At 39.5% G+C, this 21,822-nt stretch overlaps 1 protein-coding gene across 11 annotated transcripts in view; it reads right to left on the reverse strand.

The window, feature by feature from the left end:
• CDON (cell adhesion associated, oncogene regulated) overlaps positions 1 to 21,822 on the reverse strand; it is a 101,450-nt gene that overhangs the window by 30,988 nt on the left and 48,640 nt on the right. For 10 of the 11 annotated variants that reach the window (XM_077964625.1, XM_077964629.1, XM_028834144.2 and 7 more), the window contains 7 exons: positions 17,150 to 17,503; positions 12,563 to 12,861; positions 10,733 to 10,907; positions 8,557 to 8,688; positions 3,961 to 4,164; positions 1,618 to 1,799; positions 1,029 to 1,134 (listed from right to left, as the gene is read on the reverse strand). In XM_077964625.1, coding sequence (XP_077820751.1) covers positions 1,029 to 1,134; positions 1,618 to 1,799; positions 3,961 to 4,164; positions 8,557 to 8,688; positions 10,733 to 10,907; positions 12,563 to 12,861; positions 17,150 to 17,503 — 1,452 coding nt within the window. The remainder of the gene's footprint in view (positions 1 to 1,028; positions 1,135 to 1,617; positions 1,800 to 3,960; positions 4,165 to 8,556; positions 8,689 to 10,732; positions 10,908 to 12,562; positions 12,862 to 17,149; positions 17,504 to 21,822) is intronic. The other variant, XM_077964626.1, reaches the window with a different exon arrangement.

Genomic DNA, 21,822 nt, shown 5'->3' on the forward strand with positions numbered 1-21,822 from the left:
CCATTCATACATTAATTCAATACTGGCCACCTCACCATTGTAGGTTCTGGAGACATAGCAGTGGGAGAAAAGGTCCCGTGCTCACCAGGGAGTTAACATCTAGTAGAGGAGACAGACTTTAAGCAAACAGTTTCAAACACAAACACACACACACACACACACACACACACACACACCCCCACCATGTACTTAAACTTTGATAACTGCTATGAAATAAACATAAAGGGTATGGTTAGAAACTACGGCAAGGTACCCTCTCATGTAAATGAGAGGAAGTTACCTGAGAGGAAGTTACGGGGAAGATCCGACTCCCCGTAACTTGACTGTCAAACATTTTGAAAAGTGGGACAATTTTTCTGTGCACGCAACTAGGTAAAGGCAACAGGAACTACCCTGTGCCAAGGTCCTGAGGCAAACATGTCTCAGTGCACACAAGGAAACTGAAAGAAGGGCCAGAAAGGGAGAGGTGCAAGAGACGTGGTGTAGACAGAGGCCAGCCAGGTCAGGTGGAGCCTTCAGGCCATAGGCAAAATTGTGGATTCTATTTAAATGCAGTTAAAAAAGCAGCACCATCTTCTTAGCTGTCTTCTTTCTTTTCTACATGCATTCCAGTTTCTCAGCATCTCTACAAGCGAGAAAGAGGCTTAAGACGTGATCTTTCTAGGACAGACTCCAGCGAAAATGAGTGAGATATTATTTTTTAAAAGTAGCTAAACATTGCAATGGATTTTTAAACTCAGGTCACTGTTCATTTAAGTGAAACAGAAATCAAAATGTTCTTTCAGATGAACTACTACTGATTAATCGTATTTCCCCCAAATGTTTGTACAAGTTTCTGCAACCAAAATATAAGGTGCTGCATATATTAAATGGGAAAAGGTGGCTTTCTTTGGGACAAATTCAACAGCAATAACACATACACCATTCCACTTTGTACTGTCTTAACTTGGGATGATGCATTTTACATTCATCAACCTTCTTTCTCCAAAGCTCCTTTACAGGGACTCCAGTAGGCCAGGCGGACTTACCTTCTACAACGTCCCTCTTGTAATCACTGTCATTGTCACTATCTGTTGGTCGGTAATAGATATAAAATCCTTGAATGGGAGTGTTATTGTTACTGGATGGAATGTACTAAAAAATAGAAGCAAAGACTTGTCAAAGAGAAAAATAAACACAACTTTCTCATTCATTAAGGTTTCTTTATCTACTTGGTCACATTTTTCTAGTTTCGTTTTGCAAACATACCAATAATGGCCATTTTTAATTTACTTCAAAGGTATTAAAAGCATTTAGCTTATTGCAAAGTTAAACAGAAATAAGGCAGTACATTTCCCCGGGTTCAAAAGCATAAAAGCACATTTGGTTCCAAATGAATAAACCATGATGGCAATTAAGTTAACAACATTTGGATGAGAGCTGAGGAAACAATAATTTTCCTTTTAACCCTGCCCTCCTCAAAATATGTGCTCTTATTTAGACAAATATTGGTGCCCTTGCATGTCCCCTCAATTAAAGTTCAAAATTTGCTGTTTACTGTATTGTGTCATGAGAATATTAAATTGACTGTTAACATGACCAAACCAGAAGATCTCATTCCAGAAGATGTTTACTGACCGTCCACTTTAGCATGATCTGAGTATCGCTGACAGCCTCTGTGTACGCAATGTGGGGTCCAGTTACTGGACGGTTGGAAAAGCGACTGGGGAACCCAGCCACCTGATAAGGGCGAGATGCTGAACTCCGAAAACTCTCACCATAATGGTTGATGGCAATGACCCTAAATTTGTATGTTGAACCTTTGCGGGAAAACAAAAACAAACAAACAACAACAACAAAACATAACTAAGAAAAGCTGTAATAAGACAATGAAAGGTAGAATAGTCAAAATATGGCAATTGTGCTTAAGTACCTATCTATAATAAAGTATCTAAAGCCCGTATGGTAAATAGATTTCAACCCAATTGACAATTTCAATCAACTGGGAGTGGCTGCTCCATGCATTGCGTTCAAGATCCCAAGACCTTCTTAGGAGTCACCAAGAAAGAGGGTTGAAAAAGATTAATGACATCTCAGGGAAGAAGCAGGTAGAGAATAGGAAAGAGGACATCCACTCTTTTCACCATCCTGTTAAGTCATACCCGTCAATGACAGTATTAGTTGAACTATCTGTCCCCAAAACTAGGTTCTTTTCACTTTAAAAGAAACAACTGAAGCACGGTTTAATCCGGTGAATACACTCATAAAGAGGCACTGTGTGGGCGGCCACAGATGTCACTCTGGCTTCACTGCTAACAGGGTAAGAGGGAGCAGATTTAACTACTGGGGAAGGAATTATTTGAATTAGATATTAAGAACTTAAAAAAATGTTGAGGACTGTGAATTTCTGAAAATCTGAACCTAAAGAATAAATTAAAATACTAAAGTAAGTTTCCCGATAGCTCAAAAATAATTACTGAGCTTCTGAAGACAGTGTTTTCAATCTACGGAATGTTTCTTAGCTTCACCCACATTTAAAACTGATGCTTCTCCCAACTATACCTACTTGACCCTATGCTGCGCATGTTGCTTGTTTTAACAGCCATAGGCATTTGCTACTAACATAGCAAATTTTTTTCTGGACATTTAAAAGTCCAGAAAAAGATCGCCATGAAACCTAAACGAAAGTACAGAAAGTTGATTTATGCTTTTCGTCTTTTATGGTTTAATTTCTCTCATATAGCCTCAAGATTCTTGTGGGGAGGGGAGGGTTTCTCTGCTGAAACAAAACTTAAAGAACAAACGGGTGTTCATCACTGACTCACGTCCATAACACGAAGCACTGAGTATTACAACTGTGCTGAAATTCAGCAGATCCAGTAATTTTTGTCAAATAACAAGCAATTTTCCTCTCAAAGCATTCAGTCATAGCAAAACACACACACATATAAGATGTATACCACAGTATTTCTAACTCCAAATAAACAGAAATACTCTGAAGATCAGAAATAAAGAATAGCTAAGTGGATTATGCTATATTTATTTATACGAAAGGTAAATCTCTACTAAAAGTTGAGTTTGTGAAGAATTTTTAATGATACTGGAAAACATATATGATAAAATATGGGGAACATGGGATAACAAAACAGTATTTATGGCATGATCCTGCGGTGGCTCATGCCTATAATCGCAGCACTTTGGGAGGCTGAGGCGGGCAGATCGCCTGAGGTCAGGAGTTCGAGACCAAACTGACTAGCACAGCGAAACCCCATCTCTACTAAAAATACAAAAATTAGCCGGGCATAGTGGCAGGTGCCTGTAATCCCAGCTACTCGGGAGGCTGAGGCAGGAGAATCACCCGAACATGGGAGGTGGCGGTTGCAGTGAGCCGAGATCGTGCCATTGCACTCCAGCCTGGGCGACAGAGCAAAGCTCTGTCTTAAAAAAAAAAAAAAAAAAAAAAAAAAAAAAAAAAAAAAAGAGAGAGAGAGAGACAAAGGCTATGAAAAAATACAACGAAATATAAACAATGATTATCTCTGAATGGGTGGATTTTAGGTGACTCATTCTCTTCTTTATATTTTCTTTATTTACACATTTTTATACAATAAGCATGACTACTTTAACAATCAGAAAAAAATATAAGACTACTAAAAATTTCCATCTGCCAGGTGCTATGACTCACGCCTGCAATCCTGGCATTTCAGCAGGAGACCGAGGGTGGAAAATTGCATGAGCACAGGAGTTCAAGATCAGCCTGGGCAACATGGCAAAACCCTGTCTGTACAAAAAATACAAAAATTAGCCAGGCACGGTGGTGAGTGCCTGTAGTCTCAGCTACTTGGGAGGCTGAGGTAAGCCATGATTATGCCACTGCACCCCAGCCTGGGCCAACAGAGTAAGACCCCATCTCAAAATATATAAATGTATGTATCTAAAGTTCACATCGATGGTAAAAAGGAAATGTTTGAATATTACTACCTGGTTCTAAACTACGAACTTCCACTGAAAGTTTGGAAGGAGGGATGTCTTCAGCTGCCACCAGCCAATCGCTGGTCCTCATCTGTTTATATTCGACTTTGAAGGCAGTGATTGGAGACCCCCCATTTGCCCGAGGAATCCAAGTGACATAGACCGACGTCTCTGATGCAGTGGAGATGGTAGGCCGATCTGGTGCCTCTGGAACTAAACACGGAAACGTTCATTTCAATAACCCACCATGTCAGAGACAAGAATTACATAGATAAATGAAAAGGATTAAGTCCCAAACTTCCTCTTATTAAACGTTCTTCACCAAACTTTTTGCCAGAGTTTATAACATTTACAGCTATCTTCCTGTCCTCTGTGAAAAGCTAATGGGAATACAGGAAATAAAAGAAAGAGAAAGTAAAACAATCTATAAATTTGATAATTAGCTCTGAAAAACTGAAAGCTAACAAGTATGATCATTTTGACCATGCTATTCGGATTCATGGCTAAAATAATATGTAAGTACTATTTGATGCTTCCAGTTTGACTGTGGTTAAAATTTATAATAAACTTTCACAGTTATGTGTTATCTTGTTTATATGTTTTTCTTCATCTATCCAAGCTACACAAAATGCATTCAGCAACCTACTAATTCTGATACTATTACTATTCCATATTATCTTAATACACCTCATGGCTATAGGAAGGTTACTCCAAAATACAGACTAGAAGTTGGCAAACAGAGATAAAATCTGACTGATAAAATCAATACCGTTAATAAAGGGGAGAGAGAATGCTGCTCAGGATGAATACGGGAAGACAGCATATGTCGTTAAATCAAAGTGCTAGCAGAAAACATGATCCACGTGAACATGTAGAAAGGGGGTCAGGGAGCTAGGGTCTAGCAGTTTTCACTTGGCACTGCCGAGGAAAGGGGATGCCCTGACACACGAAGTACATGGTCTAGACCCTGCAGGAGGTGAAAACATGAGGAAGAAGCTCATCAGCCACTGAAACCATGTATCTAACTCTTCTTGATGACCAAGGGATATGGCTTGGATACTTATTCCCTCCAAATCTCCTGTTGAAAAGTGATCCTCAGTGTTGGAGGTGGGGCCCGGTGGGAGGTGTTTGTGTCATGGGGGCAGTTCCCTCATGGTGGCCTGGTGCCCTCCCCTACATGGTAGTAGGTGAGTTTTCACTCTGTTGATTCACAGGAGAGCTGGTGACTTAAAAGCATGTGGCGTCTCTCTTGCTCCCGTTCCCACTATGTGATGTGCCTGCTCTCGCTCCACCTCCCACCATGACTGTAACCTGAGGCCTCACCGGAAGCCAAGTGATGCTGGTGCCATGCTTGCATAGCCTTCAGAACCATGAGCCAAATAAACCTCTTTTCTTTATAAATTACCCAGCCTCAGGTATTCCTTTATAGCAACACAAACAGACCAACACAACAAGCAATCTTGTGGTTGTAACTGGCTTCCCACTGGGTTCCTACAAGGAAAGAATGCGGATAGAAATAATCCAGTCTGTATGACAGTGACATTGCAAACTTGTAAGTGCCATTCTGGTTTGCCTTGATCATCTGTGAATTGTGTAGACATAAGCCGGTTTTCAAGAAACCAGTGATCTTCCGGCATGCTGCCAATCAAGTTTCTAGAGCTGGAACGTGGAGGGCCAACTCTGGGCCACGGTGGCAGTAGTTACTTTGGGAAAGCCAACAAGGAGCCCCACCTCTAGCCTATGCCATGCTCCTCAACCGAGCAACACCCTTCCACCTCAACAGGTCTTCAACCCGCCATACAAATACATAAGAGAGAAGAAAATAACGTTCAATGTGGTATTTGTATGGAAAAAACTGTAGCATTTTAAAAAACAAATTGCTTAAGGGATAAAAGAGGACTATATTCAAAGCAGGCAATGCTGAGTGATACTTACTGTATTCCTTTCAAGGTAGAAAGCAATGAAAACAGAATGAATAGAATGGTTAGTGACTCTTTTTTAATACTAGAAAACCAAACGACTTCCTTAATGTTGACTCATCTGAAATCAAAATTCACCTAACACCACAGATCAAACAGGAAAAATAAAGTTATTGGGGAAAATGTCTCTACAGAAAAGAATATCTTCAATATCTAAGAGAAATAGCATGTGACTATCAACAAGGTATAAAAGGAAGACAGCACTTGGAGTTAGACATGGACTCGAATAGCAAGCAGTTCCTCCACTTTCTGGATGATCTGAGGCATCGTGCATAACCTCCTCATGTGTCACTTTCCTAATCTGTAAAACAGATACGGAAATCTGTTCCTCATTAGGTTGTTATGAATATTAAATAAATCATTTCTTATGGTTATCTCTTCTTGGACAACTCCAAACTCATGATTTCCAAAACTGAATCCATAATCTTCACCTAAAAACTCTTATTACTTATCTTGGTAAATGGTCTCCTGGCGCCCACGCCCAATCCATCATCTTTCTCCTTCTCATTCAGTGTGGATTCCATTCCCCTGATCTCTCATACAGGTCCTCCCCCTCCTCCATCCACACTGTCACTCGCCTTATTATTTCTCTAGCCTTTTCTTTTGCTATTCCTCCCTTCTCCTTCTGTAAAATCCTTAGGGGTTCATTATAGCTTTCAAGGAAAGATTCAACTTTGAAGCGTATCACACAAGGCACCTACCTGCCTGCCCACTATAGCATCATTCCCCACAGCAACCAGTCACACTAAATAAAATCTCTAACCTCTCAATCTCTAAACAAAATAGAACATGTCAGCCAGTTGTCTAATGCACAAGATGCCTTTGCTAGAAACTCCTTTCCTGTTTCATCTATCTGTATCGTCTTTGTCCTTTGCTGCTTAGCTTACGATGCAGAGAAGCCTCTCTTATCTACTCACCCTTGTCTACATTGAGTGACTGACTTAGATAGTTCTCTTGTGAATCCGTAACACGAAGGGTATCAAGCATAATCAATCAAAATCGTTACTAGTTTGTCTACATTATCCACATATTGTTATGGGTTTAGCTACCTGTATCATCCACTATACTGTAATTTACAAAAAAAAAAAAACAGGATCTCACTCTATCACCCAGGCTGGAGTGCAGTGGAACAATCATAGCTCACTGCAGCCTCAAATTCCTGGGCTCAAGCGATCTTTCTGCCTCAGCCTTCTGAGTAGCTAGGACTACAGGTGCACCCCACCACACAAGGCTACTTTATAAGTAGAGACCAGGTCTCACTATGTTGCCCAAGCGATTCTCAAACTCCTGGACTCAAGTGATCCTCCTGCCTCAGCCTCCCAAAGTACTAGCATTACAGGCATGAGCCACTGTGCACCACCATGCTAGGCCTACATTGTAAACTTCTTGAAGGCAAGGATTATTTTATCTTTGCTGTTCCAGCATTTCATATAGTATCTGCCAGAGGATGTGTAAAATAAATGGCAAGGTTTTTGTTTTTCAGACGTTACTTTTATTCACATGAAGTTAATACTCTCATACATAATCTGCTTAAGGTAGCTGAAAGGTGCCTCAAGAGATCAGAGCACTCAAGTAGAAGAGATTCATGATACTGAAGATACAGAGGTGCTCCGGAGGGAGTTCAAAGTGTTACAACCTGCTTTTGTCTGAGATCAATTCATGGAAAATGGTAAAAATATGGACGAGAAGTCTGAAAATTCTCAGAGCTTAGCTATGAAATTTTAAGTCTTCCCTAGATGTCCTGATGTTTTAGAACAATCACAAAAAGCACACCTGGCTGTAAGTGTAGAGCTCATGTAAGTGCGAAATTTAAATACTAAAAAAGTCTTTTGAAAATTATATAGCCAAGACCTTTAAAAACCGTAAGATTAACTAGATATAGCAAAAAAAAAAAAAAAAAAAAAAAGAAAGAAAAGAAAAGAAAAGAAAAGAAAGGGGAATGTAACATGTAATCCTTCAGTAAAACAACTTATCACAGGTACCACTATACATTTTGATGAGTCACACACATAAAAAGTGAGATTTTCAGAGTTCAGAATATAAATTTCCTTCTCTTACCAGAGAAGAAACAGAAAACTCATTTTTTTTGTTGTTGTTGTTTTGTTTTGTTTTTTTTTTTTTGAGACCGGGTCTCACTCTGTCATCCAGGCTGGGGTGCAGGGGTGCGATCTCAGCTCACTGCAACATCTTCCTCCCAGGCTCAAGCGATCCTCCCACGTTGGCCTCCTGAGTAGCTGGGACTCCAGGTGTGTGCCACCACACCTGGCTAATTTTTTTGAATTTTTAGTAGAGACAGGGTCTCCCTCTATGTTGCCCAGGCTAGTCTCAAACTCCTGGTCTCGAGTGATCTGCCCACCTCAGCCTCCCACAGTGCCTAGCCACAAAACTCCTTGAGTTCTAAAAACTTAGTACCAGAACATTTTGAGTCAAAGTTAATGAAGTTAAGTACTAATCATGACACTGAGATGCCAAAGTTTAAATATAGGACATTAAAATGGCTGAAATAGAACCTAAAAGACCTGTACGGTAAGATATGAAAATAAACACCCTATTCCACCCCACCTCCCAAAATCTGAAGCAGGTCAGTTACATTTGTAAAGAAACAATAAAATATTATTCTTTTTACCTCCACTGTGCCTAGAGGAATCTGTAAGTACCACTCCAAAATTGTTGTTTGCAGCCTCTGAAACAACAGGATACTTAGGGATGCCCACGGGTGGAGAGGATGCCTGGGTGTTTTTTGATGATGCTGTTTTTTCTAGAAAGGTAAAAAACCATATACAGTAACATGAGCTTATACGCATGTGAAGTGGGGAAAAAAAGTACTGTGAAACTTACCTGGGATGTGGTTATAAATCTATGAACTGATCTGCCACAGCATCTACACGTAAGACCTGCTTCATAAATACTTAGCTGATCTGAGGAACTGACCAAAAATTACTTTGTCTTTTTCCAGTATCTTTAAAGTAAAGCTAAAATATGCCTTTCTTCATTCTAACTTTACGTATCCAAAAAACATAGGTGAAAAAGCCAAATGACTAGGGGTTCAAATTATTCGTCCATTTTTCTTTTTACTGTATATATTTCTTAATTCTAAGCCATAAAACTCACCATTAAAGAGCTTCTGCTAAGTTTTCTAAGGACAAGTGTCACATCGTTTTAATATTTCAAGAGGCAAAAAGTGAAACTGCGTGATTTGTTAAAAACTGAAACGCAAGATTACTCAGTACTTATAAGTCAGACTCTATGAACACCTAATGACTGATGATGAAAATTAACTCAAGATACATTTAACATAGAAAGTACCTGTTGTTTTTCTGGCCAGACTTAGTAATTATTTGAAAGGGTCTTTTTCAAAAGCCACTAGCTGGCTTCTTCTCAATCTTCACACCTCCTTTTCGTTACAGTGCCATACTGAAATACTCTTCCACCCAGTTCCCTTCTCTACCCACTGACGTCTCTTTGTTCATTTACAGCCAAGCCATGACGGCGTCTTTTTTTATCAAGGATTCCCTCACAAGCTGCCCCGCAGAAAAAAATATCCTTCCTTTGTGCTTCCCCAGCACTGTCCTTGGAAATCTCCTGTGGTACCTGGCATATGCTGGTGTCTTTGCCTGCACTCCTGCCCGCCCCCACTCTATCCAGACTCCAGTCAGTTCCAATGCTCCAGCTCTTCCCAGCTCACTCAGAGGTAAAGACAAAGTCCTCCCAAGGTGGATGGTGTGCTGTGTGATGTGGACACCCCGTTGTTCCCTACAGCCTCCTCACCCACGTTGCTCCCATCACAGTGGCCCCCTCGTGCTCCTAGTGAACACCACGCACACCCCACCCTGGGCCCTGGCACTTGCTATCTCTGCTGGGAATGTTCTTTCTCTAGAGGGACATGTGGCTTTCTACTTCCCCTCCTTCATGTCTCTGCTCTGATGTCGACTGCTTGTTGAGGACTTCTCTGGCCGCCTGCTTAAACTGTTAACTCCTACCCCATATACTTCCTATACCACCCCAACTTGTATCTCTGTTAACACCTTCTAATGTACTTATAACTTACGTATACGTCTCTCTCAGCTAGAATGTAAGCTCTATGAGGCCACAAGTTTTGCCTATTTTGCTTCTTGCCTGACACATAAAAGGCATTCAATAAATATTAGCTGAACTGAATACTGTCTTGTAGTTGGTATTAAGTTACACATCTTAGCTTTCTTATCGAAGTACAAGCTCTGTCGGGATGGATCTCATCTTGACCATCTTCATTTTCCTTATATCATCTATCCTCACTGCCTTATATAACATAAGCTTTCAAAAACATCTGTGGAATATTCGATGGAACAGGACAATACAAGCACCTAAATGTCACCCCAAAATGGAAGGGGGAGGGTATAATAGGGTCGTTTAGTGTATTTATATATAGGAATTTCTACTATCCAAAAGAATTCTGGTTGGGCACGGTGGCTCACGCCTGTAATCCCAGCACTTTGGGAGGCTGAGGCAGGCGGATCACGAAGTCAGGAGATCAAGATCATCCTGGCTAACACTGTGAAACTCCGTCTCTACTAAAAATACAAAAAATTAGCCAGGCCTGGTGGTGGGTGCCTGTAATCCCAGCTACTCGGGAGGCTGAGGCAGGAGAATTGCTTGAACCAGAGAGGCGGAGGTTGCAGTGAACCGAGATCACGCTATTGCACTCCAGCCTGGGCAACAGAGCAAGACTCCATCCGCCCCCCCCAGAAAAAAAGAAAGAATTCTTACTGGTAAATTGACATCAGGGCAGCCAGCTCGTTCCTCCAAAGGAAGCCCTCACTCACCTTTGCTGGTTCGGAAGGTAAGCATGGCAGGTTGGCCTTCACCTGCTGCGCTTCTTGCTACCATCAAGACTTCATAAAGACTAGATGGCTCCAGCTCAGCTAAATGGAGCTCGTTTTCACTTCCTGGGACTCGAACCGTGTGCCAGCTTCCCACCATGCCAACCCCATCGTCCAGCTGCCCAAGAGAAAACACACCAGAAAAGCAGGAGATGGAGGATAGGAAAACTTTCAGTCACATTTGATCAAAACTAGGATTCATTTAATTCTAGAAGAGTTTTAAGAAGTAAGACACCAGGATAAGTAAAAAAGACACAATACTTCTTCACATTAAGAAATACAAGATCTGTTGCAAGAACACTGCAATTCTCACTGTAGAAAGACTCCTGGCTCTGCATCTGACCACTAATGTGTGGCCTCAAGCAAGTTACTGCCCTCCCAGACTCTGTTTCCTTTACTTGTAATGGAGACAATACCTTCTTTCTTCCTGGGCTAATGAAGAATAAAATAAGTATAAAATAATAGGTATCACTGGTAATTATATAGTGTACATAATAGATATATGGTAATGTAAGATGGATATTATATTACATGTATATTAATTATATAATTATGTATTATATATTTCCAGCATTCTTGCTTCATGTCTTGACACTGTTCAATATGTGTTAGAGGAAATAAAAAGATCTAATCAGTTGTTTCTTGATTAATGGAACCAAGAAACACTATTGCATGGAGGTTTTAGGGTAGATGAGATTACTAGCAAACTTCCTCATCTAGAATCATTCGTTAGGTTAGAAACAGTATGTAAACCTTAAAATATCATCATGTTAAAATGTCATCATGTTATTTTTCCTAGTCATTAAAAACATTACCATTCAACAATGTATACTAAAATTTCTTGAACAAAGAAAAAGATTTTAAATATGAATGCATCCCTCCCATTTCATTCATTTACTGGGCTCATTAAACAGAGGAACTTTTCCATTCTGCTCCAATACAAGCCCATGGGGAAAACAGTATTTGAAGAGTTAACTGAGAGAGGCCCAAGGTTTACCCCAAAAACTGATCAAACAATGTATGATTTTAATACATTTGAAAAGGCAACTTGAAGCTGGGCACAGTGGCTCATGCCTGTAATCCCAGCACTTTGGGAGGATGAGGTGGTGGATCACTTGAGGTCAGGAGTTCAAGACCAGTCTGGCTAACATGGCAAAACCCCATCTCTACTAAAAACACAAAAAAATTAGCCAGGTGTGGTAGTGCATGCCTGCAATCCCAGCTACTTGGGAGGCTGAGGCACGAGAATTGCTGGAACCCAGGAGGTGGCATTTGCAGTGAGACGAGATGGCACCACTGCACTCTAGCCTGAGTAACAGAGCAAAACCCTGTCTCAAAACAAACTAACAAACCAACTTGAAACACAAACAATTGACATAAATTATTCCACAGACTCTGTTCAAACAGTTGTTTTTAATAAAAAACTGCTTTATTTGCTAAATAAATAGTATTCTACTACCTTAGAGAGGGAAGGAGTTTGTATTTCTAAAGTGGTTATAGAGCTTTATATTGAAGGATTAAAACGTTTGATTAAACATGTAAAGACATCATTGGGTTCCTAGAATTCCAATTTGGGGGGAAATTATATTTCATTCTCAGTGCTTTCCTAGGATTGGTAAATCCAGCATGACTGGGATCTCTCTGACAAACTCATCAGTCTGGACACTCTTGTTCTGTTTCCTGCCATTCCACAAATGGAAAAGACAACAGTGTATGTCATACAAAGAATGTTCAGGTGTGAGCAGAGAAAGATGATAAATGACAAGATATTACCTTTCGATACTTCACAAAGTAAGCATTGATGGGCAGCCCACCATCCTTGCCTGCCCTCCACAGCAGGTTGTACGTGTCTGGCGTGTGGGTCTGTGGGGGGCTCAGTATGATGGGGGCGTCAGGAACTGAGATGCCGCTGGCATTTTTCTCTGGCGCTGTTTCCACTGCACTGGGATGGACCTTCACTGGAAATGAGCTCAGTAACCCAGTTTCTGAACCATCTCTCTTATTTCTTTCATCGTTCTGAGCAGCATCAGGAAGTGTGACTGTCTCTGCTTTTGTATTTGTTTCAAAAGGAACTACAGGGAGAAAGAGAGAAGAGAGCGTGAAGAAACCCTCATTTCAGTGTCTTTTACCCAGTTTGTGACGTGGCTGCCCTCACTTACACTGTTAGCACAATTTGAGCCCTGGAAGTTAAAACAGGTAACACTGCCATTTATAATTCATGGAAACATTTAACCTCTAGTCGCAATCTTTTCTCATCGTGGAGCAAACGAATTGCTTGAAAAACCAATTATATGATGCAATAGTGTAGCAGTTAAATGTTTTTATTTGTTCCTTGTTCTCTAAGAGTATTCTTTTTAGTAATAATAATTTGCTAGTTTAACCTCAGAAGATTGCAAGTTGGCTGGGCATGGTGGCTCACACCTGTAATCCCAGCACTTTGGGAGGCTGAGGCGGGTGGATCGCTTGAACCCAGGAGTTCGAGACCAGCCTGGGAAACATGGTGAAACCCCATCTCTACAAAAAACACCAAAATTACCCAGGTATGGTGGCAGACACCTGTAGTCCCAGCTGCTTTACTTGGGAGGCTGAGTGGGAGGATCACCTGAGCTTGGGGAGGTTGAGGCTGCAGTGAGCCATGATCGTGCCACTGCACCCCAGCCTGGGCAACAGGCCAACTAACTTCTACCCGAGGGGATCCTGCAACTACACCTGTCTCAAAAAAAAAATTAACAAAAGATAAAACAAGCAGGCAGCCTTAACACTTACTACTAACAGCATACAGAATATACAGAGGAAGATAAAAATAATTTATTTGCACTGAAAAAATACATAGGTTGCATATAGTCAAAGATAATTACTGAGCACATATTATGTGCCAAGCATTGTATGAGCTATCTTATAAACATAATCTCATTTAATTCTCAAAACATTCTTAGGTAGATGGTAATACTCCCATGTTACAGGTGAAGAAATTAAGGTTCAGAGAGACTAAGTGACAGCGGCCAGGAAGAATGTTAATGGTGCTGCTGTGAAAAAAAAAATAAGAAGGAACAATTTACGAAAACAAATATACTGCCAGTACAATAAAACCGAAGGAGTGACAGCTTGGTTTCTCTAAATTGCTATTAATACTGGCAACAGAAAATTCTATTTTTCACTCCTTTTGTGGAGGAAGAATGCAGAGGAAACAATGTACTACTTTTATTTCCAAAATGAAGTCAGATTCCTGGTAAAAGGTGGGTGTGTTTTTGGGAGAAGGGCTGCACTGTAGTAGAGAACCAACAGAAATAGGACTAACAGTGTAAGGTTAGTTCTCTGTTAGTGTAAAAGAGAGAGAGGGTGTCCCAGAAGATGCTTCAGAGAAAACAAGAAGCTAGTGAGGAAATAATATAGAAGAAAACTAATTAAGTTCACTGAGACAACTTCAAAATATTGCTCCTGGAACAGCAGTGTTTATCTAGTGAGTCAGACTGCAGACTGATGTTCAGGGTGTGATCTGGTGCTGCTAATGCAGAGAGACGGACTCAGCAAGTGGAGGTAATTAACTGTGGCTTGAGGTAGTGGAGAAGGATCTTTCTATCATTAGAAGTTTAGTGGATCCTCTGGGCAGTTTTCCACTGGGAAGTGGGATTTGGCTGTAAAAGAGTTTAAATGCCACATGCCTCAGTTTATACAGAAGCATGAGAAAAATGTTATGCTGCAGCTTCTCCACTGTCTTGAGTATCAAAATTCCATTTCTGTAAGATTTAAGATGCAATGAGACCTCTCCAGAATTTTTATTAAAAGGGGGATTCAATTAACTTTCTTCTTCTATTTCAATGATATAATCTGGGCACTTGAGAGATACATTCAATACAACTGAAAAGACCTTACCAGTACTTCCCCAGTGTTTTTGCATGTATTATCTCAACTTATCTTCAGAACTCTACGAAATGGGTAGAACAGGCATCTGGCATCTTTTAAGGTGGAATGTTTTTCTAATTGGAAAAGAGATTGATGCAACTATGGCAACGTAAATAAATTTAATGACTCTAAATAGGGAGGGAGTACAACCATATCTGTCAAAGATGCTCCCACTGTGACCACTGCTGCCAGCAACTCACACCCAAACTATTTAGGAAACCCACGCCAACTCCCATTATAGTTTTAAGGAGTACCACACACTCTACAAATATTTGTACATCCAGGACCTCAAAACCCAAGGTCTCTGGAAAGAACAAAGGCTGGGGAGGAAGTTCTCTCTTTCTCTAACCTAGCTTACTCTCCCCTTTACAGTACAGTAGACAAAGTAAATGACTTGTCAGGATGCTACAATTTCATAAGGCTCAGATTCCTATGCAAAGAAGTGAGTTGTTATGTATTGTTTTGAGTTTTAATAAACTCAGTTGGATCTTAATAATTATACTAGAAAATTTTAAAAAGACAATGTAGGACCTCTTTGGTAGAATATAGCTGATGGGGTTACCATATACAAAAGTGGTATTTATCAAGACATAAAATCCTGGAGCACACGGGAATCTTAAAAGATCTTCTCAAGTTAGTTCATATAACTTCAAAGGGCTTCCGATTTCTCATATTTAAGATGAGGAAGTCAGACAAAATGTCTAGTTCCATCAGCCATAACTATGACATCTGTCTCTCTACACCCTGTATTCACATAATCCCTTCAGCTAAATTCTACCCAAGAAGCTCCTGCAACTACACCTGCCATGCAGCTAACAATTTCGAGCAGAGCCACTCTTATTTTTGCCTAGAGGAATAGAAATATAAAACACACACACATATTCATTTGTAGGTGCAAATTTATGTAACACTGAACTACTTTCTTCATTTGAGGATTCTTACGGTTTCTAAAATCAGTAACTATTTCTTCCTTCCCTTAACACTGCCACAAGAGATCACTATAATTTAATAATATTAGACAGTAATAATCATAACTTTATACTTAGTATCAATGGAGGGCTTTCTATTGCCAGACACCATTCTAAGCGCTTACTATGCACTGACTCCTTGGATTCTCACATCAACCCTATGAAGTTGATTCTCACATCAACCCTCACATCAACCCTACGAGCACCTTCACTATACCTGTTACACAGATGAGGAAACAGAACAGAGTTCAGTGACTTGCCCTTAGGTTACAAAGCTGCTAAGCGGCAGAGCCAGGATTCTGACACAGCCCCTGTGCTCAGCCTCCACATCTCTCCCATCTCTAACATGCACAAGAGGATAAGGGGAGGTCCCTGGTCCCCACCACTCCTCCTCCGCCTCCACCTGCATTCAGAGCAAGAGCATCCTTGTTTGCACGTGAAGGGAAATCGTATGTGCACATACAAACTCTTTTTATTTCAACCATCACTCCTCTGCCAAGGACCCCCCATTGGCCACTGCTCTGGCTAAGGGTGTCCACACACTAGTCGTGGGAGCACACTGGGCCAGGGGAGAGGAACTGTGGGGACAACTGTGAACTCACTAAAGCAGGGAATGCTGGATCCCAGACCTGTCTAGAAGGAGGAACGTGGGCTCTGAGCGCAGCATAAGCACTGCTCCTTGATCCCGTGGGCTCTTTGACCCGTGGAACCATGGCCCCAGGCAGAAGAGAGCCACGCTAAGCCCCTTAAAGCAGAAGCCAGGGTCAGAGACCTCAGTTACCCGAGACTGAAGGCACTATTGCCTTTGATATTGGACCTCTCACAGGACAAGTAAGGTGACAATCTACAGCCAACTGACTAGTTGTTGGGAACACTGCTCTAAATGCCTACTGATGGAAGGCTTGAATTTGAATGAAGTCATGTTTGAGTTCATTTCCATGAATATTAATAGTCTATATACCAGTACATCAAAAATCATATACAGTTTTTAAGTCATCATCACAAAAAATCAGTAAAATAGGAAGAATTAATATTATACATCCCATTAGAAAATAACTTTGGATAAGACAGAGGGAATATATACAAACAGGTATTACTTAATAGTACCACAACTCTACATTCTCAATGAAGGCCAGTCCTTTAGACCCAATACTGTAGTTATCAAGGGCATAAAAAATGTCTGCAATATCATTTTCGGTAGCTTAGAAAACCAAAAGCATTCATCCCAGAGACAGGTTATATTCTGGGCCTGCTCCCAAATGAGAGCTTTCTATATTGCAACTACAATCTTAACAAACACATCAGAAACAGAGACCAAAATTCACGTGATTCACATAAAGCGAAATACCAAGAAACACAGTTCTACATTTCACTGTCATCAGGAAAAAATATAGATTGCTGGATTCATTAAAATAACATTTCAAGTCGGTTTAACTTATATTATAAAAGGAACTTATTCAACTAAAAATAAACGATAATGGCAACTCACCAACCATGAGAGATGCTTCCGCCTGTGTGCTACCATGTTCATTTGTAGCTTCGCAGATGTATCTCCCCGCATGTTCCTGAGTCACAGCCTGAATATGGAGAGAGCTTGCACCAGCTTGGGACATGACGAAGTACACAGGCTCCAGGTTCAAGCCCTCAGGTCTTGATAACTGTGATTTTCGGGATTTAGATCTCAGGACTTGAGATGGATGGCTGGTTATCAATCCATGGCTGTCATACCAACGAATGACCGGAACCGGCATCCCACTGGCATTGCAGGACAGAGTGACAAAGCCTCCGTCCGCCACCTTTGCACTTGCTGGTGCCGTAATTATAACTGGCTTGAATCCACTGTCTATTAAAAAAGTAATTGATATACGAAAAATTAAGAACACTGTAGTATCTACGATGCAAAACAATTTCATTCTATCATGTAAATGTGAGAGTAATGATTAAAACCAAGATAGCTACCTCCTTGTTAGTTCCCTTCGCAACTTTCACCAAGTAAAACTGTCAATAAATGGTAGAGTTGTTTCATAGCTGTAGGCTCCTAAACATTTCCTACATAAATTTCCTGTCCTTCAGAAAGAAAGGAATATATACAAAGAAATCTTTTGAGAGTTTTCTGAAGGTACACTATACATATTTGACCACTGCAAATATGGAACATATGAAGTTGAAACCTCAGACCTTAACAGGAAAATGTGTAAATAAGTATAAAAGCAGATAATTTTCCTTCAAGAAAATGGTCAATTCTGTGGGGTAGGGTGGGAAGGGAGGCAGAAATTTGATTATAAAAAGCTTGGGAGAAAAAAACCTGTTCTGAATAAAAGTTGATACTGATGATACCTGTATTTTTTTCCCATAGACATGAACAGCATTTTTGTTTCTAAATTAAAGTGGCACCAAGTCTTTCCTTTGGGTCTTAGTATTCTCTGAAGGCATTTTTAAGAGAGCTTACAATGGAATATTGATCAAAGTAAATGACATTTTCTCCAGTATGTCTCTTTTTCTCTAGTCCTCCTTCCGATGTCTGACAAAACCACCCAACAACTGATATCAGATTTCTGGATTTTTGCCAAGCTACTGAGTGTAAAATGCTATCTCCCTGCTCAGAACATGCATTTTCCTGAGGTCTCATGAGGCTGTACATCTTTTCACGTGATCATTTGACATTATTAATTTTTGTACTCTGTGAAATGGCCTTTGTCAGTTTTTCTACTGGGTCATGAATCTGTTCTGTAATGATTCGGAATTCTCTGTATATACTAGATTCTGTTCTTTCGTTCAGGTATGTATGTGACTAGTACCTCCTTCCTAATGTCCTGTTTGTCCTTTCAGCTTTTCACAGTATCTATTAGGAAGATGTTTTCATTTCAATGTGGTCATATCTTTTAAAATCAGTCTTTTAAAATGTCTTATTAAAAAGTTTTACCCACAGATCATACATTCTTCAATGTTTTCTTGAAAACTTTTTTCATCTCGTCTTTCATATAGAGATCTTGAATCCACTGAGAATGTATCTTTTATACAATGTGAGTAAGACACTGAGTTTCACTTTTACCTCCATGTTGAGAGTCAGTTATCCCACATCAAAATGCGAAATCGGTCTCCTCCCTGCTGATGTGCAGCGCCGGCTCAGTCAAGCCCTTACACGCAAATGTCTTTTTGAAACTCTCTGTCTTGTTCCCAGAGTCTATCTGTTTCTGTACCAATATAATATTTTCTGAATTACTACAGATATTTTAGATGTTTAAGGCAAGTCTCCCACGTTCTTTTTCTCCTTCTTTTAGAGTACCTTTGCCATTCTTGGGCCTTGGGTTATCCATATACATTTTAGAATCAGTTTGTCAAGGTCCTTAAAATACTATGATGGGATTTTAATTAGAATTGCATGAATCCACAGAAAATTTTTAGAAAGACCAGATAACTATATAATACTGAATACAATATATAATATTGAGGAACTGGTATATCTTCTTATATAACTGGCTATGCTTTACTGCTATAATATTTTAAAAGGTGGTTTTTAAATTATACTTTCTGTTGCTGGTATACAGACAGGCAACTGATTTTTTTTTTTTTAAGAGATGAAGAGTGCAGTGGTGTGACCTCAGCTCACTGCAACCTCCACCTCCTGGGTTCTAGAAATTCTCCTGCCTCAGCCTCCTGAGTAGCTGGGACTACAGGCGCACGCCGCCAAGCGCAGCCGATTTTTTTTTTTTTTTTTTTTTGTATTTTAGTAAAGACAGGGTTTCACCATGTTGTCCAGGCTGGTCTCGAACTCCTGAGCTCAGGCAATCCACCTGCCTCAACCTCCAAAGTGCTAGGATTACAGGCGTGAGCCACTGCACCCAGCCAAGGCAACTGATTTTTGTTCACTGGTCTTCATCCATCCACCTTGCTAAATGTTATTATTTATCATAACAGGTCATAATAGGACATACAACAGCCACAATAATGGCCAGCAAACTATTTGGGATAGTCTGTGTTGACAATCATATTGGTTGTAAATTAACAATGATCTGGGTTCTTTCCTTCTTTTACTTTTCATGTCTTTCTGTGCTGGTTAGGATCTCCAGTATAATGATGGCCAGAAGAGATTTTCAAAGGGAGTGCTTCTTATATTTCACCATTAAATGCAATGTTTCCTGTAAGTCCTTGTTAGACACTCTTTATTAAGAAAGTTCAACTCTATTTCTACTTTTCTAAGTGTCTAACATGAGTACTCAATTACATCTAATGTTTTTCCATCTCTAGTGAGATAATCATATTGTTTTTCTCCTTTATTAAATAAATAGAGTGAATGGCACTCTACATTTTCAAGTGGATTCCTGGGATAACTGTTTGGAAATGACGTCTTTTCTTTTTTACACTGTCCTGGCTTGTTAATATATTATTTAGGATTTTTACACCTATGTTCATAAATGAGACTGGCCTTTGATTTTCCTTACTTGCACCATCTTACTGAGGTTCTAGAATCAAGACTGGAGAGTTTCTATCTTTTCCTCTTCTCTGGAACAGTTTGTATAATATTTGAAATGGTCTATCCTTCAAAGTTTGGTAGAACCTCCATAAAATCATCTGGCCCCTTATTTTCTTTGTGAGAAGATTTTTAACTCCTAATTCAACTTATTTCATAGGGTTAGGACTACTCAAGCTTATTTCTTTTCAGTCAGCATTGCTAAGTTACATTTTTTCCTCAGAATCTGTCCATTTCTGTCTTTATTATAAATTGTCATAAAATTTAGCTTAATCTTACTATCTTTAATTGCTGTAAGACTTGTATTTATAGCCCTCTTTTGTTCCTAATATTATTTGTACCTGCTTTCTTTTCTTTGGATCATCTTCCCCAAAGATGTGTCCATTTTCTTAGACTTTACAAAGGGCCAACTTCTATCTTTATTGATCCTCTCTATTTTTTCTTTGTTTTCTATTTAATTGATTTCTGCCCTTATTTTTATGATCTTTTTTCCTTTCTTTGAATCTATTCTGTTACCGTTTTACTTCACGCAGTAGTTTATAGTCTTACTAATTTTCTTTTACAGTCACAGAAGGCTGTAAATTTCCTTTTAAATTCTATTTGGCTGTCTCTTACAAAATTGACTGTAGCATTTTCATTATCATTCAGTTCAAAGTATTTTAAATTTCCATTATGATTTCTTTTTTGATCCAACCATTGAGAAGTATAATTTTAAATGTCCAAATACATGCCCATTTTTAAAAATTATGTTTTCACTATTAACTTCTAAATAAATTCCACTAATGTCAGAACATTCGGTCCATATGATATTGATTCTCTGAAATTTAAAATATTTATAACTCATATCATAAACAATGGACTTCCCTAATAAAGAACTCTTATAAATCAAGAAGAAGAAAGACCAACAACCTAATTTTTTCAATAAGCAAAAGACAAAGAACAGTCAATACACAGAAACGCAAATTTAAGGGGCTCAAAAACATGAAAAGATGCCCAACTTTACCTGTAATAAAAGAAATACAGATTAAATGGTTCTTTTTTTTTTTTTTTAACCTATCAGATTGGCAAAGACTTCAAAAATTGACAACACCCCATGTTGGCGAGGGTTTCAGGAAACAAGGAGAGTTAAGTGTTGCTGGTGGGAGCGAACACTGGGAATGACTATGGAGAGTGATTCAGTAATCTCTACCAAAATTACCACCACAGATGCGCTTTTATTCTGCAAGTTCATTTCTAGGAATTTCTTTTACAAATACTCACATGTGCAAAATAATCTTTGTAGAGGGGCGTTCCTTATAGAACTACTTGTAATAGCAAAAGATTAAAAACAACCATCAATCAGGTACTAGTCAAATTGTTACAGCTATACAATGGACCACTAAGCAGCCATTTTTTAAAAAGGAATGAAAATACTTTTTATGTACCATGTGAGAAGATAATCCCAAGATGTTAAGTAAAAAAATTATGGTAAAGAATGCTACCACTATTTAGGTAAAAAAACAAAAACAAAAACAGATATTGTTATAAAATGCACATACACTCTCTCATGTTGTATGAAACCACCTGTATGTGTACTACATACAAAGCTGCTCAAGAAACTGACAAAACTATTTCTAAAGAAAGGAACTGACTGTCTAGGGAATAAGCATAAGAGAGAGGCCGGGCGCAGCGGCTCACGTCTGTAATCTCAG

This window comes from Macaca mulatta, chromosome 14 (genome assembly GCF_049350105.2).
Source record: "Macaca mulatta isolate MMU2019108-1 chromosome 14, T2T-MMU8v2.0, whole genome shotgun sequence".
NCBI lineage: Eukaryota > Metazoa > Chordata > Mammalia > Primates > Cercopithecidae > Macaca > Macaca mulatta.